Source organism: Pieris rapae, chromosome Z, assembly GCF_905147795.1.
Source record: "Pieris rapae chromosome Z, ilPieRapa1.1, whole genome shotgun sequence".
Lineage (NCBI taxonomy): Eukaryota > Metazoa > Arthropoda > Insecta > Lepidoptera > Pieridae > Pieris > Pieris rapae.
The window spans coordinates 470,889-496,770 of NC_059534.1; the positions used below are offsets into that span (position 1 = coordinate 470,889).

General features: G+C 35.0%; 1 protein-coding gene across 2 annotated transcripts; it reads right to left on the reverse strand.

Annotated features, from left to right (window-relative positions):
• Positions 1–654: 654 nt before the first annotated feature.
• On the reverse strand, positions 655–24,653 carry LOC110993437. Of its 2 annotated transcripts, XM_022259703.2 has the most exons (21): positions 24,394–24,653; positions 22,647–22,775; positions 17,579–17,669; positions 10,651–12,033; positions 10,006–10,197; positions 9,461–9,616; positions 9,052–9,181; positions 8,676–8,749; positions 7,771–7,886; positions 6,790–6,864; positions 5,993–6,103; positions 5,554–5,701; positions 4,549–4,627; positions 4,229–4,363; positions 3,703–3,828; positions 3,333–3,441; positions 2,963–3,031; positions 2,385–2,467; positions 2,127–2,197; positions 1,687–1,796; positions 655–1,123 (listed from the first exon to the last, which is right to left on the reverse strand). In XM_022259703.2, exons 3-21 carry the CDS (start codon positions 17,643–17,645, stop codon positions 1,004–1,006), a joined length of 3,354 nt encoding a protein of 1,117 aa, XP_022115395.2. In that variant the 5' UTR covers positions 17,646–17,669; positions 22,647–22,775; positions 24,394–24,653; the 3' UTR covers positions 655–1,003. The 2 variants fall into 2 exon arrangements, with proteins under 2 accessions (XP_022115395.2, XP_022115396.2); XM_022259704.2 differs by lacking the exon at positions 22,647–22,775.
• Positions 24,654–25,882: the final 1,229 nt, after the last annotated feature.

The window sequence follows — 25,882 nt, forward strand, 5'->3', positions numbered from 1 at the left end:
TTATGCAAATGTACTTCAATATGTGGAGTCACATTTTTATATTAAAGTTAAATAATTTTCAAACTAGAAGGAAAAATAAATTGTTGTTTTATATAGTTTATTCTTTACATACAGATATTATTTTTTCATTACATCTTATTATTTCCTCTTAGGTTTTTGTTACTTATATTGGCTATAATAATATTTACATAACGCCAAACGGCCATTTACCGTAAATGTATCCTAAAAACATATTTTTGTCAATTCGTAATTAAAACAGACATATTTATGTCCGTTTTGACTTTAACACTGTGATTTCGATACAACTATGATTACAAAGAAGCATCCAAATGGATACTTTTTAATTGATACCTATCGTATAATTATAAAATAATAAAACTTTATTGAATTGAATATAGTAATATAACTTAGGTATTTCGTACAGTAATTGTTCCCATACAAGGCTTAAATTAAAAAATAAATCACATATAATCGATGTTACAGTCTTATTTAAACTATCAAAATTTATTTAAAAAACTGAGCATTTTTATAAAAAGAGCCAAAGTATGAAAATTAAAAAAAAATCCTAAAAAATACTTTTAATAAAAATTCAACCCAAAGGAAAAATATTTTAGTATTTCACATTATGAAAAGTAGTATTTATTAATTTTGTCTGCACATAATTGTACAGAAAAAATATTCCAGCTCCAAAATAGTTTTGGATTATTTTGAATAATTCCAGCTATATAATGTTAAAAATTATTATTGTTCAATAATTAATATTGATGTTTTAAAATTGTGTACTTGCTGGCATGAAATACGCAACATTAAAAAAATCCAAATCTCGTAACGAATTTCTCGTTTAAAAAATATTTCCAGATTTTTATAAAACCAAATATTAAACATATTATGATTACATAATTAAAATCTAATCGTGTTTTTCAATTGCAAAAACAGCTCCTAGCTGATATAACACATCCAGTGTTAAAAAATTCCAGCTAGAGAAATTCCAGAATATTCCAAACTATCTATAGAATGGCGGTCCCCTGCTAACTGTATACGTCGACAGCGGTATACCCTTCGACCCGTAAATCGGTTCTGGTGCATTTTCATAATCCACATCATAGTAGATACCGGTTTGGTTCTGAAAAAGAATTTTTTCTGTAAAGTCAGTTGAAGATAGTTTTACGTAACAACGTCATAACAAAACATTGATGAAATAGTTGCATACTTCAGTCTTCGAGAGGAAGAGAGATAGATGCGCCGACAGCGTACAACGAGCGTACCGGGACAATCATGATTTTTCCAACTCGATTCACTTTTATATTTTTTTGTTGTTATGACTTCCATAAATATTTATTACTCTATGACTAAAATATTAACGCCATCTACTGCTGGGAAATTGCAATTTTTAGCTGGACTTTTGGATTTCGCTGTAAAGTGAGTTGGTAGTTCAATTCTTTTCTTAAAGCCTTAATGTATTAAATACTTTTTGTTTGTTTGTTCCCTTTTGTAAATCTTTTTCTAGTTAAATGTATAATGTATTCCATCTTTGGCTATATTTTCAGTGTATTTGTTTGTAATTATATATAATTTATGTTAGCTGTAGTACTAGCTCTTGAAAGACTTATTCGTGGGTGTTTAGTATTTGTTATTTCGTAATAATTAAAACATTAAATCCATATTTTAATCCCCTTTTATACTTACATGCATGCTCCTGGCTCGGGACTTGGGCCTTGGGACCAAAAGATCGGCGCGATCTTGTACGTGACTCGAAGCGTCGGAGCTGGACTCTGACGCCATGTGATTCGTGTAACCTGAAATTTTAATTTATTGATTTTAAAGAACTCAAAGTCGATTATCTTTGACAACATATTAACTGAAATATTTAAAATTAAATTGTAGAAAAATAACATTTTTTTAAAGAAATATAATAAAATGTGAATTCAATTATATAATTGGGTTTTCATGAACATCGCATAACCTTAAATTTGAGAAAATTCATAATCTTTAAGTACCCGCGGAAATAATTTAAAAAAATCTAGAAATAAGAAACGTGTCTTTCATTTTAGTCATGTTTTTGTAAAGTACCCGCGTATAATTTTTTTTTTGGTAGACAAAATTAAAATAATGACTATTATACATACCATACAAATTGTGATGAGAAGCAGAATTAATTCTTGAATTAACCGTATTCATGGTTCCGTGCAAACCCATTCTGAAAAAAAAAATTTTTTTTTTTTTCAAATAATTTTGTATTTTGTTACAATTTCGAGTTAATCTGAAAGAATTTGTATTATCTTTTATTGTTTGAGTCTCCAACCATTGTGTGCAAAATAATTCACAAAAATGTAATACGGCAAGTTTTTTTTAATCTTTTTTTTAATTCTATAGAATTAAAATACCTGGGCAATGGTACTGGCGGCAGAGTGGGGTAACCGAACATTGCAGAAGAGGGCCGAGTCGCCATTTGAACTGGGTCTGGTTGCTGAAAATTCAAAAAAAGATGAAAAAATTGGATCTTTTTGACTTTTTGAAGGAATCACTTTATATACATAATAGTAAAGAACAATGTTTATTGCGTTAATATTTTGTGTCAATGTTTGTAAATATACTCTTAAACAGCTGGAACCATTTTGATGAATGTTTTCAAGTGGATTCGAGAATGCTTTGGTTTTTTTGTATTTAAGTTGTGTGTCGGGTTTAGAAAACTAATCCAATATTTTTTCCATTTGTAGTAAAATGAGAAAAATTAAATAATGTAAACTTCTTCAACTGAAATTAAATGCAGATTAATTTAAAATATGTACAATCGTATATAGTGTGTGTGATATATAGTAAAAATGCATATATAAATAAATCCTCAATATGAATACCTCTACGGCTCTACCAATTTTGATTACATTTACTATGTGGATTCGGGAATTAGAGATTTAACATTAGCATTAATTATTAATTTAACGTTAGTTTTTTTTTTACTTACAGCATAATGATTAGCTTGAGCCATCGCCTCAGCAATTTGAGCCCATCGCATTCTCTCTTCCAGTGTTACCTGAAAAAAACATAGATATAAAATAAAGCTATCTTAAAGCAGTTTAAAAAGTATAATTTATCTCTATTCTATTCTATGGGATATTTGTTTGAAGAGTAAAAATTTCATCGAAAACAGTTCAGTAACCTCTAACTTTTATAGGTCTGGATCTAAAATTTCTGTATCTTTGTTATTTGTGACATCTCAATTAATAATAATAAAATAAATTAAAAACAAAGATCTTTCTCAGAGCGTAAATAACTCACATTTAAATAGCAATCATTTTTACAATATTTTTTTCTTCATCCAACTTGGCACATACCTGATAAGGTGGTTGGCCTACTGGGGGCGTCTTCACAGTATTGGCCGTCATGTAGTTGAATACTGGCGAACCCATGCCCATTGCCTTCTGTTCGCGGCTCCATTTGCGGCTGAAATTCAATTTAATTATTTATTTATGGAGACCATCTCCAGAGTAAAAAGAAGAGAATGAGAAAGAGAAGAGAAGAGAAGATGTATCGGTCTAGTGGCTTCAGCGTGCAACCCCAAGAGGGAGAACCACGGCTGTGCACTAATGGACATCTAATGCACATTTAACTTTCGCTAGTACGAAGAGAAGAAAGAAGAGAAACATTGTGTTTTCAAACAACATCGGTTTTTTAGGTCTCTGTATCCCCTCATCTCCTACTCACCTCCAAGCAGTAAGAGCAGCAAGTGTGAGGGCAATGACAAGTGCGGCTGCTAGGGATGCGCCCACTGCCACGCCCACGACTTCACCGTCGACTTCGCAGGAGGATCCGTAGTAACCGCTGGAACAGCTGGAATTTAAAAAAAAATGTGTTATCCCTCTATGTCATCATGTGATGATTAAAGGGTGACTGTTTTAAGTTTACCAGTTTTCACGTAAACTTGAAGAATTTGATTTTAAATAAAATACCGTTTTTATCCAATGTCAATCTACAATTCAACGGTTTTCTTCACTAATCGGTTGTTAAACTAAAGTACCGGTCTTCACCCTCATCTTATCAAGACTTTATTTAATATTATCTTTCATCTTATTTACCGGTTTTGCGTTACCGGTTTTCTTTTATTTATTTATTTAATTATAAGTAAAGTATTTCCTTTGCAAATCTGAATTTCAAGTTTAATTTTCAAATGAGAGTTTCATTAAGCGATTCTTCTAACACCGGCTTTAAGAAATACCGGTTTTTATCTCACCTACAGTACGGCTGTCCATTGTTATAGCGACAGACACCGCGTTCGTTGCAATGCGACGAACTGCACTCGCGACAATCACGACCCGACCGGGTAATGGTCACTGCAGGGTCAAGTGTTGTCTCTGGACAAGTACATCTGAAATTTTAAACAACATTCTTTAATACTACACCATATAATTAGAATAGTTCTACATATACCGTGACCATGCGATTGAATTATGTAATTATTAATCATAATTAATAATTGAAATTATTATAAATATTCGTAATAAAACAAAGTAATTCCTTGAAATGTTTTTATAGTGTAAATTATACACTTACTTAAAAGCACCCCAAGTGTTAGTGCACGAGGCCAATTTGTGGCAATCATTCAGCTCCGGGGATGAACATTCATCCACATCTGAAAATTTAATTATTTTTTAATTAATTACAAGTTATTATGCAACAAATGGCAAGCGGTCAGGATTTCGATGATCGAGGATACTACTTGTGTGGACACGTCAGCACCGTCTCATCTCCATCAAAGTAGTACAAAAAGGCGGTCTACTGCAAGTGAAGAACAGAGAGTATTTCCTCCAACTCCGATGTTTTCCCCTCTAGAGACTTTTGCACGATGGGGTTCAAGAGCACAGGCTGACCTCAGAACTGGTGCTTCCTTCGCTTAACTAATAAGTATCGCAATACAGCGAGGTAATGCTGCCAGAGTTAGAGGTACACATCGAGCAAAGTTATTAAATTAAAAAAACATATGTGCAATTCACACATGGTAGAAGTGAAACCTTCAAAAACATTTTTTTTATTATTAATCATATATAAATTAATCATTTTCCATTATCTAAATGTGTGTGTTCTTTTAAAACAGTATATTTTAATGATAAATTTTAATTTATAAGTTTAATATAAATTTTTAATTTGGGAAAAACTAAAACATCGAAAGTTTGAAATTCGATCAAATGAAAAAGCGGCAGTAAAGAGAGGCTGTATAATGCCTGCTATCTCATTTTCTCCCACGTTAAATCATATGATGAATTGATGTTTCTGTCTCTCTTTACCGCTGCATCCGGTTTAAAATCACGACGATTCGAAAGAAGTTTATCTATCTCATTTTCTCCCACGTTAAATCATATGAATTAATGTTTCTGTCTCTTTTTACTGTCGCTTTTTCGTTGCATCCGGTTTGAAATCACAACGATTCTAAAGAAGTTTCACTTCAAAAAGTGTTATGCATTGCTTAAGTTAATAAAAGTGTCAGTTTTTTATAGTTACTATAAGTAGTGTTATTGGACACTTTATATTATTATCATTTAGTTGAAAGTTAAGATATACCTTTGAGTGGTAGGACACTACCCGCAGGCGAATCGACCCAGAGCGCTGAAGTACCCACATTATTCGATCGACGACGTATAACACCCAGTATATGTTTTTGTATGTCCGTTGCGACGGCAGAACGGAGTGTCTCCCCTGTTTCTTGCATCTGAAATTTATTCAATATGATTGTCTTTGGTTCTTAATGTAGCTACCGAACCGCTGTGAAATTATTATCAATGTTTAAAATTATGTATATAAAAAGACAATTAATTATCCTGAGTAATTTAAATATTTAGAGTAGTACTATGTAAACACATCACACACATCTTAAACAAACTATACAAACTAAATATACAGTAAACAAACCAAACGCCTAATTAACAAATAGTAGGATACATCTATTCAAAAACATTTTCCTTTTTAAAACAGGGTGTGTGCATAAGAAAACCTCACTTACCAATATTGTATAGTTGACAAATACTTGATTTTCTTCACCTTTGTGTATGGCATTAACTGAACCTGACACAAAGTCATCCGAAAATGGCGTCATCGAAAATGCCGAGTCGATCTAGAGAAAAACAAAAAAATTTAGTTTACGACCTAGTTAATCTAATATATAAAATTCTCGTGTCACAATGTTCGTTCCCATACTCTTCCGAAACGGCTGGACCGATTCTCATGAAATTTTTATTGCATATTCAGTAAACCTGAGAATCGGCTAATATCTATTTTTCTAACCTCTTAGTGACAAGAGGTGTTCAATTAAAAAAAAAATTTTTTTGTGGCATCAAAAAATACCTACAACCCTTAATTTTCTTCAACCCTCTACGATCCACCCCTATTTTGTTCAGGTTAAAACCTATAACTTGAACTCTGAGGTTAATATAGAGATAACTCACAGAATAACCTAAAGGGTTGTAAGTCTGGTAAACCGAACAGTCTCTGGGTTAGTATAGCAAAATGTTCCATGTTGGTATGTACAAAAAAAGTAGGCTAGGCATTGAGGAGAAACGAAGTTCGCGGGGGCAGCTAGTATTGCTAAATATCTTTAACAGAGATTTTATTATAACCCGATGTCATTTGTTTTGATGTCATATATATATATATTTGGCCAGCCTTGCACTTCTGGCAATGTGAGTGTCCATGGGCGGCGGTATCACATAACATCAGATGAGCCTCCTGCCTGTTTGCCTCCTATTACATAAAAAATGTCAATAAGATGTAGATGAATAAATGTTTATTATTATTACTTACTGCTCTGACCGCTTCATAGCTTAGTTGTTGGTAGGGCTCCGAATCTTTGTCCATCAGCTTTATATCCCAGGTTACCTGTATTAATAAATGTTTAAAAAAGTTAAATTTTTACTGTATAACGCATGACCTTGACTTGACCTTGGCCGAACAAAATATATCAAGAAAACTTAACAAGGATTAGAGACATAATAACTCCAAAGTTATAAATATTTAATCACTCTACTTCCACCATGTGGAACCAACTCTCACACAAAGTAGGAAGTCAAATTGGTAAAGATATACTATCTTTACCAATTTGACTTCCTACTTTCGTGTCAATCAAAGGAAATCATACCGGCATTGGAGCCACGTGACTCGGCTGATCATCTACTTGCCTACTAAGAAACAGAAATCTAAGGCCCTAAAAAGCGATACTGGCTTCGTTCAGGGAATCCATAGAACAGTTGATACATTTGTAAACACAAATTTGCCGTAAAGAGACTTGAAGTAGACTTCAAGAAGGATTACTAAGAGTGACAGAGATGTTTTCATTAAATTCTCTAATTTTTTGGCTGATAAAAGCAAGGCATCGTAATAGAGGAGACGGTCAAACATTATTAAACATGTGGGATCCAATAATATCCAAATTAAAATCTCGAGACAAACAATAGAGGACACCGTGCCCCAATTCTGCAAATCCTTTCATCTTTTAGTCGATATCAACTCCGGGGAAATAAATACAGATAATATAACTTTTTCTACATCTGTGATACTTTTTGACTTTCAACACCTTTTAACTGGAGACACCGTGACCACGAACGCTGTAAAGCACGCGAAACGTCGGAAAATTATGTTAAATATATTATATAATACAAGCTTTAATCCGTTAAAAAAGTGTTTTCTTTAAAAGCAAGGCTGATTGCAGATGTACTAAAAATATCCTCTAATTCGCTAAGGTTATGGTTCAGGGTTGGGTCACGGCTCCTAAGCTGTTGAACCTACCTTTCTATCATACAATCGATCCACCCTCAGATCCATCAATAAAGAGACCACACGGCGACATGGGTCACGATGGATTCTTCGTGCATAACCAGGTCTGCATTGGCAGCTGGAAATACCTGCATAGGAAGTCCGAAATACAAAAAAACATATTTTTCTGAACCACCCATTAACTGCATCACACTTGTATATGAATGTATTGGCCAGTTCTTTCCATTTATTAAGAACAGTAATTTAAGGTATAATAGGCCGGCAACGCACTTGCAAGCCTTATTAGAATGTGTCAGCCTTGCACCTCTGGCAATGTGAACGTCATTGGGCGGCGGTATCACTATAATCAGGTGGGGATCTTACTGCGTTTTTCGTTTAACAAGAACTGGCAGTATACTTAGAAATTTAGATTTTTATTCACACTATTTAAAGTAGCTTAAAACTAATTCCTGCAACTCTGAGGAAGGCTTTTGTGGGGAGAAAATTTTGGAAAATTGCACGGAAAACGCTAAAAAAATGCCCCAGTGCGGTGGCATAGCAAAATATTCAATGTCTTGGTATGTTACAAAAATATAGCCAAATTTATAATCGGCCATTTATGAGCGTTAATGTTTCAATTAATTAATATAATTGTCCATGGGCGGCGGTATCACTTAACATCAGGTGAGCCTCCTGCCCGTTTGCCCCCTGTTCTATAAAAAAAAATCATTACGTTGTTCGTGCAATTTTGTTGGTAAAAAATGATATAGTGTATATGTACCTTAGTATGTATATAAGTTAATTTTTGAAATATGTTCGAAGTCCTGGTGGAAAGAATATCTGTGTTTATGTTTCCACACATACTTCTTTTCTATTTAAAATTATGTGTACAATAAATAAATAAAAAAAGACATTTCAACATATGAAATGATACCTACCAGCTTCCGTCCTACACTTTTCGTTCTGCGCTTGATCACAAGTGGAGTCATCGCCGACTATACATGTATCGATTCTGCCAACAAAAAAAGATTTTCAATAATATAAAAAGGAGAAATTGACTGTATTGAATTGGCTCAAAAACCGATCGAAAGATTCTTTCACCATTAGAAGGGTTCTACTGTGATCATCATAGGCTCTATAATATTTTCAAGCTGGAAAGATACAAAGATCCCTATGAGCTGTGGAAACTATTGACAATAAAGCAATGTTCTACAGTTTTATAGAAGACATCAATATCTACTCAAATGTCAGATATTAAATTAATAATAAAAATTCCAATGGGGGCCTATTGTTCTATCTAAAAAAGTATCTCACCTAACGGTTGGCTGTGGCCGTCTGAACGTCTGTGGCCGATGGACTGGTCTCCGTATCGGTGCCTGCACATCATCAGCTGGTACGGCCACACCTGTCCCCAATGGCGTGGCCGTTTGGGGCGGTACTGTCACTATTTATTGATAATAATATATAAGTACATTCAATGAGAAAATTATGAAATGAATCATTGAACAGTGTTCGCCTTGTGGCTTTAGCATGCGACTCTCATCATGAGGTCATAGGTTCGATCCCCCGCTGTGCTCCACCTTGTCTATGTGTACATTTAACATTCGCCCCAAATGGTGACGGAAAACAGTAGCAGGATGGATTCGAGATAGTGTGAGAAAGAAACGTGGTGGGATCGAGGAATTTAAATATTTAAACAAATATAAATAAACATTTATCTCACCAGTCTGCTGTTCCTGCACCCTCGTGGGACTGATACTGGTGCTTGTGTCAAATAGGTTGAGGTATGTCCTCTTCCCATCGATTGAGACAAATCCTTGTTCACCCGAGGGCGATACTATGATGTCATCGTTGTGTATGTTTATATTTTCTATATGTACTGAAATTCAAGATGCGACTTTTGACATAAATAATTTGACAACCTGGCTGACTTCTGTACATCAAAAACGTCATGGATTTTGACATAGTTCGCCCTAATTCGTACATTATAATATATTTATAATGTATTGTTATTTGTTTTTGGCTCACTCAAAATGTTTCATATATATATATTACATCTGTAATTCCTTCTGAACATACAGATGTTCTGAGAGGACATCATATGAGAAAGCAAAGTTCGTAAACTAATGTAAATAAGACCAAGAAAGTCCAAACATTCATATTCAGCCTTTAGAACAAATAACATGGCTGTCTATTGATATAAAAAAAACATTCAAATATCCAGAAATTACTGTTATTAAATAACTTTTAAAATTCAAAAGACCTCACCTGAACCCTTCTCCCCTGGTCCTTGAATAGCTGACACTGTAACGTCAAATATCTCTCCATAGCCCGGGAGATGTTCCGGGGCAGTGATGACGGGGGCATCCCGATGCCTTGTTCCGTGAGGTTTGAAGTCCGTGTCATCCAGAACTATTCCTGGCCTCGGACGATACGGCTGGTACGGGATACCTTGGGATGCTGTAAGTTATTTCTCGTATATTATTTATTTATTAACACTTCGTTACATTACATTATAAAAATTTAAAATATTTAAATGAAAAAGAGAGCAAGTGGCGGCTTTATCCTTCCAGGCAACCAGTTAATAATGATAAAAAATTGTTTATAGTTCTAGAAGGACTAATTACATAAAAAGAAGCAACTGGCGGCCTTATCACTTCTGAGCGATAGGGAAGCAATAACTTATATTAATATATATGAAGAAATTATAATACGATAAATTTGAAATCGTTCTTGAGGTAAGAGGTTTTAGAATTGAACTGGTTGATAAGAAATGGGGAACGTGAGCATCACGCTGATGTATCGGTAACCAGCCGATCAGGGCGAGTCCATTAAAAACTTAAGAATTGGTACGCTCTTTGGTACATGGCAAAAGTTGGAAATATATTTCTAGATAAAAAAACAAATTCTTACTTGCAATTGGCTGAGTATTGATAGAAGTCTTCTCAATGACAGCATCCGTTTTCGTAGTAACACCTAGAGTTGTGCCACCAAGTGCTTCAGTAGAGGTAGTCGATGTAGCTTCAACGGAAACTTCAGTAATGGACGGTTGTATAACATCAAAATCATGCTTTACTTCTTTATCTGTTACATCGTTTTTATCTGACATTTCCTTCTTATCTGACACTTCCTTTATATCTGTGACTTCTATTTTGTCCGACACTTCCTTTTTGCCTGACAATTCCTTTTTGTCCGTTACTACTTTTTTATTTGTCACTTCCTTTTTGTCGGTGACGTCGTTTTTATCAAGTACTTCATCTTTATCTGTATTTTCCGTAAGATTTATAATCTCTTTAGGTTTTTCAGTTGTCGCTTTAACTGTGGTTGCTTCAGTAACCTCAATTGCTTTCTTACTAGTAGTTTCCAGAACTTCTGTCGTCTTCTCTATAAGTGCTTCTGTTGACTTTTCAATTGTTTTCGCTGTAGTAAATTCTGTCGTAGTATCAGTGACATTCTTTTCAGTAGTGAATTCTATTGGTATTATATTTTCTATATCTGGTTTTTCTTCCAGTATTGGTGGTTTATATATTGGTAGACCGGGATTGGGTCGTCTATTCGGCGGACGTGGTCGTCTTTGCCAGGGTGGAATTGGTCTATGGAAAGGTCTAGGCGGGATTTGTTCAACAGGAGGTCTTTCAAACGGGTACGGCGGTGGCGTCTTCGTCGGTACGAATGAGTGCGTGACAGTATCAAACTCTGGTAGAGGCACTTCAGATATTCTAGGCGGTCCACGATTATTAATTCTGGAAGCCATCGGCCGCGGTCTACCGTTTAATAACTGCGAATTCGCTTGCACATTTACATTACCATTTAGCAGTTTAACTATACCAGTGATTATATTTTGTATTTCCGTGTTTTGTCTCCCTTCCTCCCTAAGGATTGGTTGCACAGTAGCTCTCACTTTGGGCTCCGAGGGTGTCAGTGCACGCCCCTTCGGAGCCCTTTTCGCTTCCCCCGGAAACTTAAAGTCTAATTTATCACCGAACCCAGATGACAACAATATAGCTGCGTCATCCTTATAATAATCTATAGTTTTCGTTGGGGTAATGTCATAGTATTTACGTTTATTGTGAACTACTTCGTTGTCGATTTCGTTGTTGTTTAAAGCTATTTCGTCTGTGTTAATTGATCTTGGATTCCTGCTGGCCTCAACTGGTGTCAAGTCTTCTTCGAGTTTCACGCTTGGCTCTATTCTGAACGCGAGGTTTTCTGGCTCTGTTCTAAGTACGTCTTGAGGTGATTTCTCGTTGTGTGCTGATTTTGGTGACAGTTGAGATATGGTGTACATTTCGTGACCTAGAGAGAGAGAGATAATCTAGTCAATCATGTGAAATTTAAAACATCCATAAAACATAAGTGTGAAAGTGGTGGCTACACGGCTCGCATGAGCAACGCTATAATATAACGTACGAATAGGGTTCTGTGTAAAAGCCCACCAGGAAAACCAAAAGCAGGTCGCTCTTCTGTGATGGGCTGACGAGAACTACATACATCGAACCCAAATCCAAAAATATTGGTGTACCAACCAGGGATATGGCAAGGAGGTCGCAGCCTGCCTACTCTTGTCCGATGAGCTGATGAGAACTACATCCAACTTACATAGAAGAGGTGTGGAAGTTACAAAATAAGGGTGCTAAGGTCGGTTCGTATATGAAATCATTTGCATTTGAGTTTAAAAAAATACATAATGTATTTTTTGCACAAGTGCGTTGCCGGCCATTGGGATCCGTCTTTTAATAATTGCTACATTCTTTGAAGGACCCAAACTAGAATTGATATTGAAATACGTCAGTGGCAAAAACTGCCTGAAGAAACACTCAATTATTGCATGAAACTCAACTGCAGCTGCATCCGAACAACTTTATTGCACAGCCTGCACCGGTGGCGTGATTTTTGTTTTACTCATAGTCAAGTTTTTAATGAAAATAAACTTTAAAACTAATCGCTTTCTTTATAGAATTAAAATATGAATTTATTTTAACAGCTTAACAGCTCTTACTAGCTGCGTCGCACCCGCCTTACCATCGTAGCGTAAAAACAATCGACACGACCACACATTTTAGAATAACTGCAATGACGTGGGAGAGTAATCAACATCCTAAAACTATCATTGAACTGAACACTAAGAATGAAGGGTATTGTATGATGTTTTTGTATACACCAAGAAGAGAATTGCATCCGAAGGCAGTGTTCTATCATATAAGATATTTCTATAATCGCGTGTTTGCCCACTTCCATCTTTACGGCTGACTGGCCATGTTAACTGTTTGTTTGGTGAAAGTCAGTTTCCTCAGATCATGTCATGAAGTTTCATTTAAAATTCACGTTTATATAAGGGCACAAACTTGTGGTAGCTAAGTGTACAATACATGAATAAACGAAATAATCCATTTGTTTCCAACACATATACAGTATTTTAAATATTTATATTTTCATATAATTATTATTTTGTTCTATTTAATTAATTATTATTAAGTAAGTAATAATATTAATATAAATATTTATATTAATAACTAAAAATTCATATATAGAAAATTGAAACAAATTTAAAAATGGTTCCTGTGTACCTGGTTGAAAGCAGCTCTGGGGTCACCACCTTAAACCTTTAACGCCATGGCCCAAGAATCTCTAGGTGTTTGATTTTTATGTAGAATAATGTCAAATATATCGTTATAAATTATATAACGTTACGAAATTAATTTTATAATAAATAAATAAAATATATATTTCGTTTTGTGTTATTAACATAATGATGAAGTGAAATTAATATTTGTTTTGGATTCGTTGTATTACTTTCATAAATTTCACATGGACTGTTCACCGAGATGCAGGCGACCCTCGTTAATTTAACATTTAAAGGACCAGAGATACATTTTAATTTACCAAGAGTTTAAATAAATATGAGGAGGTGGACGGAAGAGGTGGCGATTTTCTCAGGTTACTAAAAGTTTAATTAAAATTGTATTACCAATTAAATACAATACAATTTATTTCGAAGAACACAATCTTTTTTGCTTCTTGGCGGCTCCATAAAACAGCTTTAATTTATTTTCTATCGTTCTTTACGACTTGTATGTTATACCCCAAGTAATAATTATAGAGGGATTTGGGCCCAGAAAAAAATTGATAATATTACATGCATGATATAAATGATATTGTCTCAGTTCTCAGTGAATTACATTAGGTTTATCTTTTGTATTATTTTAATAAACCAGTGAAATATATTTATTTTAGATATCATAAATGGAAGCTATTGTGGCACCCTCGCATCGCAACGGGGCGGTTTAGGCCCATTCGGGGCAAATGTCCCCTTCGGGAATCGGGTGGTGTATTGTTTCTGTGCTGTAGAGTCTTGATGGGGTGTCAGGCAGTGTTGATGCAGTCTCTACCCGCTGCGCGCAGCCGAACGACGACTGATGTCAGCCAGTTGAAGGAGCACTTAAGGACGAATCCTAGGGTTTGATGACGCAGAGTATATAGGAGAAGATATCATCTTCTACCCCCTATGTAGTGTGTCCTGCAGCAGAGAGATTTGCTGAGATTGCCGTTGAGATCCCGGTAGAAAGCAAGAGCGATCCTGGAGCCTCTAGAAATCTCAGTAGGAACTACTCGAGGTTGTATTAGTATTTTCACCCATTCCCAGCACAACAGAGATTCTCTTGTGGATCGAGGTCCCTGCACTTTTAGGGGCAAATGCATTTCCTCAAATTTATTAAAACACTTGCTAGAATTAACTGAAGTATGGCTAGATAGTCCAAGGCTGGTTCAAGAGTGCAATAATCATGGAGTTTCCACGCGAACTGGAACAATACAGCGGAATTTTCTCATCACTTCCGTAACAATTACTGGGAATCTAATTGGCTAGCGGTAATTGTTCCGTGACATAACGTTGGTTTAACTGCGCTTGGTTTAACGGCACCCTTTAACAGAGATGTGATGGTCTGACGCCAATCCTGATGATGAATGATTAAAGGAAGAAAGAGAAAACTAACTGCAGACCTGCAGAACTGGACTGGCAAACCAGACAAGAGCTTATTCAAGGGACCGGAAAAATTCAAGAAAGATTCAAATGAACGAGTGTCTACTGTACTTGCTCTATTAACGAAATCGTAAATCAAATGATTACTAAAGGCGACGAAACTTTGAATATTCAATATTAAATTTAACACATCAGGTTTTATAGTTTTTCTACTCTATTGAATGGGCGTGGCATGTACAGTTAATTCCGTTAGTCGTGGTATTTCTCGATAGGAAATTTATTAGCTATTTTACGGTATATGTTGGCTTCCTAACCAGTGGACTGTGATATGTGTATTATATGTGATAAGAGTCAAGAGTCTATGGACACAATCAATGCCAGAAGGCTCCCAAAATTTATAATGACAACACTCATCTTTTAGATTCAAACGCTCTCTTCTTGAAGCACCCTGAGTCTTAAATAAAAAATACATACAAATACTTCAGTGAATACAAAACAAATATTAATTTCACTCAATTGTCAAAATAACACAAACAGATAAACATATATTTTTGTATATAATTTTTAATTTTGTGTAAAGGATAGAAGCACCGTCTTATCCTTTACACAAAATAAATTCCGGACACATTAAAATCTAACACTCCACAGAGACTCTTGGGTCAGTTTAAGTTTAATTTAAGTTGGCGCCTGGCAGATAGTACCGATGACCCCAGAGCTAATGCTTTCCTCATGGAATAAGTATCGCAATACAGCGAGGAACTGCCAGCGATACAGGTACACTGACACAGGGACCTAACTTTTTAGGCTACATAGTAATAAATTATAAGTATTTATATATTTAATTATACGCCTTTATATATATTGTGTTGATGAACATAAATAAATGACAATTAAAACTCATTAACATTTCCTCTGCTATATGCTTTGCTATATATGTTAGCTCCGCAGCCAAGACCAACGAGCCACTGATATCGCCATACTCGTCTCGTGAGCCACCAAGCCGAACCTTGTTCTGTAAAACTATTGGGTTCCAGATCCAATTCACCAGGTGGTGATACAAAAGGTCCCCGGCTTAGACCAAGGAGCCGCCACACATAATGTATATTTGTTTCTTTTTTTCTGTACCTTCATATGTGAATGAATGAATAAGAATATAGTAAGAGATAATGAAAGTAGTGAAAGTGCTTCTAATTTCACCGAGAATGGACTTTGACCTGTTGACTGTGTTTGTGGCTTCAGCGTTAAGGGCACGGCTGTATTGTTACACTTATGCGTTGAATAATTTTAAGGAACTTAAATGAAAATAATAAACTTTAAACTTAAAAAATCAATATTACTAGAAAATTGTATACGTAAATTTTCAAAGGGAAATATTTTAATTCAAGTTCCAAGTTATTTTAATAAATTTTCTTAATCAAATTATAGGTGGCAAACACGGATCTAGTCGCTGTTTTTACGAAAGCGCTGAACGCTTCGAATGAATGATAGGTCGTTGACATATGTATGGCGTTATTGACAGCGATCAGATCGATAAATCTACGAGTTGCGCCATGAATTTTCACATAGCGTTATGTTTTTTTTTAAAAACGACCTTTCTTGACCTCAAATTGCATATCTGTTGTATACCCTTAGCATATGAGAGATATGGCTGACTTCTTGACTATCTAATATGCTAAGTAATCAATCAAAAGCGTACCGAGCGGGTAAATTGAGTCCATAATACTTCTTTTAGTGCCTCTCCATACCTGGATTTTACCTATTTATTAATTGATAGAATGGCCCAGGTGCGTTCGTTCCTTAGAGAAAGCCTTCTGGATCCGGCATATACGAAGCATGCGATAGCACATCTTAAATGCTTCTAAGCTGGGTATTTTATATTACTATCCAAGATTTACATTACAGCAGAATTGGTTGGTTATGTAATCCACTACATATAAATTGCAAATTATATATTATTTTAGTTATACATATATATAATAGGCAATTATATATATATATAAATTACACTTACACTCTGAATATGATTTTGTCCCATTCGGTGTCGAGACCCTTGGTCCGTGGGGTCCTAGCGCGTTAAGGCTTTTTAGGGAATTATCAAAAAGGTTAGTAGCCATCACAGGAGAACGAAGAGCTGGCAGCTACCTCGCTATTCAAAGCGGGAACGCTGCCAGTATCTTCGGAACCTTGCCTAAAGGGACTCCTTTTAAAGATATTTTTTAATTATTAAATTTTAAGGTTTATTAGGTATATTTTTATGTATTATGTTATTTGTTTTGAATAAAAGTATTAAAATTGCTTATTAAAATAGGTACATAATGTAGTATATAACATAGTTGTAGCGACTCTTACTGTGACCACACCTCACGACCTTGAAACACGCACGAACGACCACAAAATCCATTTATGTATGAAACTCAATGGCGTACATTTAGTGTCGGTTTTTTTTTAATAAAATATATTTAGTAAAGTATATGTCGCATCCAACTAGCTAACTCAGCCGTTAAATTAATAGCATGGCCTCTTGATGAAAAGCGCCATTTAACAAACAACTAAATTGCAAGATTTTACATCACGTATTTTTTTATTTTTTTTATTATCATTATTATTTAATTATTTTTAATTTTTCTTTGATTATTGTTATTTTGTATGTTTCTCTGTGTGTGTTTTGTAATAAATGTCATGTCTACGTCTACGTACAAGATAAATATTTAGTTGGGCTGCGCACACATCCAGGGCTAATTACATAATTGACTAATTTAACAACGCAACAGACACCAAAGAGCATCGAGGCACTTTTTCAGATTTAGCAGGCCGCTTAGGGCGCAGCACCCAGACCTGGAACCCATAACAATAACCACTTACCATAAACGACTTGTATGATTGCTAAAACCGCCCAGATGCGGCATTTCAACCGCCATTTTACGCCCATCTTGACTAACACATCACATCGAATCTGAAACAGAAGAAACGCATATAAATACCTAAACATATTAATTACATATATCTGTTTTAAACTATATCTTCAAAGTCCATCCCTCATTCATAAACAATAACGATAATAACTTTGATTTTGTTCTCTATGGAGTAGCCTTGCCCCGTTTGGTTCTAGTGCTAATAAAAGATGTAAGCTGGCGTCTGGTAAATAGTAGGTACCGGTGACACCAGAGCTGTGCTTTCAGAGGAAATGCGGCCAGCGTTAATGGTACACTGAGCAACCTTTTTAAATTTGTTTTAATTTGCTTTTTGTTATTACTACGTATGTATGTTAAGAAATACTGTATTGATTGTTATAATTACTGATAAAAATGTTAAATAACCTCAACTAATAAATCTAAAATTCTATCGTAACTTTATTTATTTATTTTACAATTGAAAACAACTGTTTGTAATTTACTTTTATGTTGGTAAACGTTAGGCTATCTAATAACCGACTGGGTAGTCTATTCATTAGCAGCAGCGGCCAGTACCTCAAAGTTCTTTCGCCATATACGTAGTTTCCTCTCGACGTTCAGAACGGAACTTGAGTTACTGCTAAGGTCTGTACGTCATAGAAGATATATAGAGGCAAAAATGAGTGTTCGATGGTATCAAATAGCCACTTTCACACTTCCTCTTGTCACGCTCATAGAAAAAACACCCGAGTGACAATTAAAGTAAAGGCCGGCAATGCACTCGCGATCCCTTGGCGAAGTGTCAAAAAAAATTATGAATTTCTAGATTCTGTTTGGGATATATATTACAATACGGATTAATTATGATTATTTTTATTAAATAATGTTCATACACATACCATAAAAAATATTGAATTTTGGAGTCGAACAAACTTAGTGAATGAAGTCAAAAGTTACACAAACGGATGTGAGTCAAGCGTGTGTCACAATTTCATAACATGACACAAATGAGAGAAAGTGTTAACCAATCGTAGCAACTACGAGCCGTTTTATATAATTGAATTTTTTAAACGAAATTACTTTTGTCTAACAATTTATGCTAACATTGTGATGAGGACCGTTTCTCGGCTTTAGTTAATTTATTAAAGTTCACCACATATATTATGTATAACATTTTTTTTCTTCTTTTTTATAGAACAGGAAGCAAACGGGCAGGAGGTTTTATTAATTTTTTAATTAAATTTATTAATTTTGTCCCATTCGGTCTCAAAACTCTTGTTCCGTGGGATTCTAGCACTATAAGGCTTTTTAATGAAATAGCAAAAAAGGTTAGTCGTCATCACAGCAGACCGAAGAGCTGTCAGCTACCTCGGACAAAGAATTAGTCTAGCTATTCAAAGGGGGAACGCTACCAGTATCTTCGGAACCCCGTCTAAAGGGACTCCTTTTAATAAGTAATATATTTTAGTAATTATTTTTTAAGCTCAGTTAATTTTTTTGATAGATAGTTAAATTAAATATATATACTTAATACTTCTAGGAATATTGATAAATATTAATACCTTAAAACTTACCAATAATAACGACCCTAAGGAAATTACTAGTATTTAAAACACGAAATGATTTCTTCACACAAAAAACACAAAACCACACACAACATCTTTAGACAATTTATGATTCAACTTCCACAAATACTTTGTCCAAAGTTATATATTTTTTATATTACTGGGGGCAAACGGGCTAGAAAGAAAGTTTCAGGTGTCTCGTTGCCTTCTAAGAATTAGTACACACTTGAAGGAACCTAATTCGATTTGGTTCGGAAATAACTACTGCAATGGCGTGCTTTTCAATCTCAAAACAATGATAGTTATAATTACGGACCATTGTCTCCTAATAAACATATTTTTGACCTAGGCGCATTCTCTTGCAAGAGACTGTTTCAGCGAAGAGAAATCAATCACCCAAGTAGTCCTGGAATGCGGGGCTAAACAATGTGCAGAAATCATCGGAGCAGTGAGATCGCTCCGCGAAACCTGCGAGGGGCCCAGGAGACTTGTGGAAGAAGCTAGGGTGGCTTAATTGGGCAGGACTTCACGCACAAGGGACCGAGTTTAACCATAACCAAGGGCTGGTTTTAGAGAGTGGTGCATGATAACTGCCTTCAAAGGCTCATTTGTGGAAGTGACGTCGAGGTGATGCGGGTTTTGACGTCCGATGACCAAACTCAGCTAACGGCTTCTACTAGAAATAATTCCTTTCTAAATGATTGCGTTACGTATGGAAACCCCACCATACACTCAAGGTAAAGAGTTCCGTTTCGCCAACATTTATCACTATCCGTTACGCGAAAGCCTTGAACCTTCCTCATGACTCATTCTCTATATTGGTGAAAACCACAATTAACTCCGTGCCGTACTGGACTCTTGTAGGCGTTATGAAGTACCAGGACATATCTCTCATCAAGACAGCTTGAGAAACTAAAAATACGACTACCCCGGCAATATTTTCATTCGGGTTATGCCTATGACACGAAGAACATGGCTGTCCATTAGTTAAAGAATTCTCAAAGTACCAGAAACTACCTGCTACAAATTAACAATTTTTAAACTCACCCACCCAAAGAGTCTTCTTTCTTTAATACTACTTAACCGACCTGGCAGACGTTAGCAATATAAAAAAATAATGCGTGGAGTTCCTCTGCGCGGAAGAAGTGAAACTTTGTAATGTGGAAAAGGGGGGGTAGAAATTTATTTGTTAAAAAATTATTTGTAGTGAAATCATATTGTTACTTTAAAGTTAACTAGACACCTCGCCAAGTGTCATTATCGCTATATCATGTGCCAAGTTGATTAGTGCGTAAAGTAAAGACAAACTTATAATTATCATTTACAGTGGGATTATGTTTCAGCCCTCATTAAACGTAAATTAATCAATATTATTATAAACTTGACGAATACTTAAATGATCCTAATCCTTGGGATTGATTTGCTCCAGTTCAAACAATTTGTCTGACTCAAAACTTAGCGATAATGAGTGGCGGAAAGTTTCTTGCCTGCTCAACGCCTTTGACTTGCGAACTGGTAGTAAATGTCTATTTAAAATTACATACTTTAAAGTTTTTTGACGTTCATGAGTGTCTTAGTTAACCTATATGAATAAAGATATTTTGAGATTGAGTTTGAAAGATACGAAATGTTTGACTTCTATTTTTTCAATGTTTAACGCAATAGTGCTCTCATACCCCCCTCCAGGATAGCGTTTAGCGTTTAACGCAACCTTGTTTTTTTTTATAGAACAGGGGCAAACGGGTAGGAGGCTCACGTGATGTTAAGTGATACTGCCGCCCATGGATGCTAGAGGGCTCGCGAGTGCGGCGAGTGCGGCTTTTTAAGAATTGCTACGCTCTTTTCTTGAAGGACCCTAGTGGACGTCGCATTTGAAGTAGCACTTCAATTCATCAGTGAGACTTGCAGGAATTAACAAACTCCACTTCCAGAAGCTTCGTAAGCTACCTTTACGATGCGGATAAATAAAGTATTGTTTCTTTAGAATACCAAAGTTCCTGGCCGCGTTTGTAACTGTGAGGTCAAACGACACTTGAATATTAAAACAGTTACCGTTTGTTACGTATCGAAAAACACGTATCGAATAATAATTAACTATGCACAGCATTGGTCTGTTGCAGTACTATTTATATTGAGAGGCAAACTCACCTCGAAGGCCGTCCTTTTAAGAATTGCTACACTCTTATCTTGAAGAACCCTAAATCGAAACGATTCGGAAATACCTGTCGCCTATTCATACTCAATACCAGAGGGCGTGTGAGTACGTTGCCGTCCTTTTAAGATTTGCTACGTTCTTGAACGAATTGGTTTGGTATACATACTTCAATGGGCAGCTGGTTATACATAGTGGTGGTGCGCGGCAGAAATTGCCTTGGGTCTTTTCTTTAAGGTCTTTCTTTTGCGTACCACGAGCCTTCTGGAAATGTGTTGACCAGTTACGGGCAGCATCATAATGGATTACACTAATGTATAATAACCAAAAATCCTTTTTAATATGTAACCTATTTTAGATCTTAGATAAAACTTTATCTACATTCACTCAATTAATCAGCAGCGTCTTCTCTGGCCCTCACACACATTTCAAGACAGTTCGTGCCTTTCCCGCCCTATGTATAATTGATAAATACCTACTACACTAGGCCACCAAGGGCACGCGCTTGCAACCCAAATACCACAAAACCTGTTCCCACCTGCACACATTCTCGAGACGAACCACACATTATGTCACTTTGACTTCGAAAATATATAGGAATTGGGTGTGGCTCTGTCATGGACACGTTATTTATGTAATTTATAAGTAAACACATATACACTTTAAAAAAAGAAAACACGCCCAAACCCAATAACCTATCTCAATCCATTTCGGATCATCTGAGATAGACATCTTAATCCAAATATTGATAAAAGTATGCTAATAAGTATGCGCATTGTAATAGCCATCTGTGTATGTGGATAGACCTTTGTATGAAAATGACAGTTCAACTGTGCCAATATTTTATCTTACACCAGTTTTTAAAATAATTAAAAAGCTATATGATACGATTTAAACATAGGCATATAAATTTTAATATTATTTGTACGGTTTTATTTACTTTATTTGGTTTATTATAGGGAGATCGCTTCCAGTAAAGTAAGATACATTACGTCTTATCCTATCAATGACTTTTACCAAGCCTTCTCGTACTCTTAAATCCCTTCTCTAAGTACCTCCAGGATTTGCCGTGTATGTCCTATTCATAAGCTGCTCATAAATTCATTCACGGCAAAACCTAAGCATTCCCTTTCGTATTCCTGTCCTCTATTCACCTACACTGCTCACGTATTATCCTATGACGAATAAAATAATTAAATTCACCACTGAACAATCAACAATTTATGAATTCATTATAACGGTGTGAGCAGGTGGAGCGACCTAGAAAAACCATACATGTTGCATCGTATAAACCTGTTACAAAAAACCTAGTAGCTACAAACCTTTGGATCAGCCTGTTCTTGACATCGTTGTATGCAATTTGCAGGCTCTGTTCCTCAATAGACGATTCCTGCTCAGGCATGCATTCCCGAAAAGCCGGCAACACAATATCGGGTCTTTTATAGTTGTTCCTATCAAATAAAAATACCGATGATTTCACGAGCGAGTGCTCCAGCATATTGGCGCTGTCGCAGGATCTCAGAGTTGGGGATTATTTTAATTTTGCAGAGACACACATTTTAATATAAGTACAATCAATTAGAAATATATGTTATAGAAACGTATATATATTTACACGTGTGAAAATAACATGAGAATTTAAGAAGGCACCGGACAAGATCCATGCAACTTCCTCAGAAGCCAGTAATACCGCAGCACACTCACGATGGGATTCTTTGTGTCCAAGTCACGGATCCGCCAAGCATCTGCATAATTTATGAAACAGGAAGCACGGGCAGAAGGCTCCCCTGACGATAAGTGATAAGCCCATGGACACTGACATTGCCAGAGGGATACAAGCCTTTTAAGAATCGGTACCTTCTTTTCTCGAAGGACCCCAACTCGACTAAGTCGAATGGGAAATACTTCAATGCGTATCTGCGTTTACTTTATTTGGATTTTTTTCAAACTATTTGAATGGATTGCTTTTCTGTACGACCTTGGATACATACTGGACGTCGATTTCTCAAGAAATCATGGACGATCCAGAACCTGAGCCATCTACGAGTTCTATACTTGGTAGACGACCGGCTTTTGAGGACGCTGGGCCCGTTGCCGATCGTCACCTCTATACTGAAGAAGTGGTCATGATGTGGAATTTGGCAAAAATTATGGCATTCGCTGAAGAAAGTGGATTAGTACATTCGCAAAAGCAAGGTAGAACAACATCGTGTTCCCATGAAAAAACTTAGTCGGCGAATAAATCATTAGGTTCACGGTGTTGTTAAAAAGAAAATTGCAAAGCAAATTCGAAAGTTCCTAGAAGTACATGAACGTTTTTCGAAAATATTAAAATATATTTACTACATGTTTTCTATGCATATTCGCAAAAATGGAGCACAGCCTATAATGCATAAGTCATACATAAATGATTTGTATAATTATTGCAGGGAAACTACAGTAATATATCAAATGCATAAAAATGAAGTGGTTGGAAAGATTGGAGGCCCTGTGAAGATGGTTCATTTTGGTTCAGTCAACTTCAACTGACGTGTTACTAGGCTATTGTACCCCTAGTTTTATTTTGGGGGTGATAACCCTAACCTTCTTATTTCCCCTCAACCTAGCGCAACACCCAATAATGGTGACGTATTTCTAAAATTCTAGTCATTTTAGTCATTGTGCTATTCGAAACGTCAAAATCCCTGAAAGCCCGTATTAGTAAGTTTTCGATGAATCTCCAAAACTAGACTTTCTTCATAACCAGAATAAAATAATACAATAATATTATTGGAATTAGTTAAAGTAGTATATCCAATTAGAATTTACTTACAGAACTTATGTAAAATATAATTACAAGAGGTATTACGATAAATAATAGAAGTACTAAGCAGAACCATCAGTGGAGGTTACTATCTAAGTTTCACTTTTAAAATTTAACCAAAAAAACAAAAGAATCCACTTAGATCAACTTTCTTCCGTAACTAAGTCAGATGCGCAAGTAATTAAAAGTTTATTGTTCGAAACTTAATATACTTCAGTTACTTGAGAGAAATAGGTTGTTTATATTATAATATAAGGAATACTCACATGTAACTATGTAAAATTTCATCTAAAGCATATGAAAAGTATGTTAATAATGTAAAAAACGTATCACATTTTCTCACAAACTTTCACCACGAGTTCCGCTTACACAATTGTTACAAACTTATAAACACACTTAATTTGACACAATTATTCGTTGTTAATGTTTATTATGTTATTATATATTTAAATAGTTTATAATTATTGATTTATTGACATTTTAAACACATCCGCCATGTTGACCGGCGCACGCATACGAAACTAACAGAGACTGATTTTAAAATGAATGTTATGCTGTGAGTAAGAGACAGATCATTCACTATGCTTTGGAGTAATAAGGATAGGTATAGGGTGCCATGTAGCGGTAATTTTTTTCTCCGTTCAACTTTCTAAAAACTATGACGTTACATATAGGTATGTTTTCTTTACAAAATATTTCTTTACGGAAATATCTAGACATTAAATTTCAAAATCGAGAATACCAAGAGATTTATTTAATTAATTTTTCTTTTACGTTTGTGCTAAAAATGGCTTATTTTATAATAAAAATATTTTAAATATTAAATTATTTTTGCTAAACTTTTTTATAAAAACTTTTCTACTAAGATTAATGATGAATTAATAGTTGAATCTAAATTATATATAAGAAATCATGCCTTAAACACATACATTACCATTAAAAGTTATTATCATTGGCATTGTTAAGATATCAGTATTATAATAAATAATAATAATAAAGCCTTTATTGCTGTATTTACATATTGGGTACATAAAAGTGTGAAATACTAAAAAAGTTATCAATAAAAAAAAAATACTAATAATTAATCGGCAAGCCGGTTGATTTTATTATACAGCTTGTCCTTAGACATAGGCCTCCTCTAAGGACTTCCACTCTTCTCTGTTTCGGGCTTTACGCATCCAATGAGGGCCAGCTAGTCTTCGCAAATCATCTTCCTATCTTTTCATTTGTCTTCCTCTTCAACTTTTGTCATTGCTCGGAAGCCATTCCGTCTCTTTTTCCGTCCATTTATCTTTATCTTCTCTCATAATGTGTCCTGTCCATTTCCACTTCAATATTTTACTAGAACTAACAGCATTTCTAAACTATGTGATGTCCTTTATTTCTTTTAGTTTTACTCTATCTTTCAATTTCAGACCTAGAAAACTCTTTTTGATACTATTCTGACTATTTATATTATGTATTATATTATATATATAATATTCGTTAAATAAACAGATTTGATTTAAGTAATAATTTTGACAAATAGATATCTTCTTCATTACTTTTTAACGAATTCTAAATCAATGGTAGTTACATATATACGTAAATGATGTTTTATTTATATTAAATGCTTAATTTAAACATAATTCAGCTGTAACTATAAATTTTCCAAAAATTATAACCGACTTTAATGCACTAAAATGTATGAATACCTTTTTATTTCTATTGATTGTATTTGTAAAACAATTAAGTGTAATAAAAATAAATTTAAAG

Excerpts from the sequence above, each read along its gene's own strand:
- LOC110993437 (XM_022259704.2), bottom strand. The coding sequence starts at position 17,645 with ATGGGCGTAAAATGGCGGTTGAAATGCCGCATCTGGGCGGTTTTAGCA. Across the intron at positions 7,887-8,675 it reads AAAGTGTAGGACGGAAGCTG|GTATTTCCAGCTGCCAATGC; the intron begins GTAGGTATCATT and ends CTTCCTATGCAG. Across the intron at positions 3,829-4,228 it reads AATGGACAGCCGTACTGTAG|CTGTTCCAGCGGTTACTACG; the intron begins GTGAGATAAAAA and ends TTTAAATTCCAG.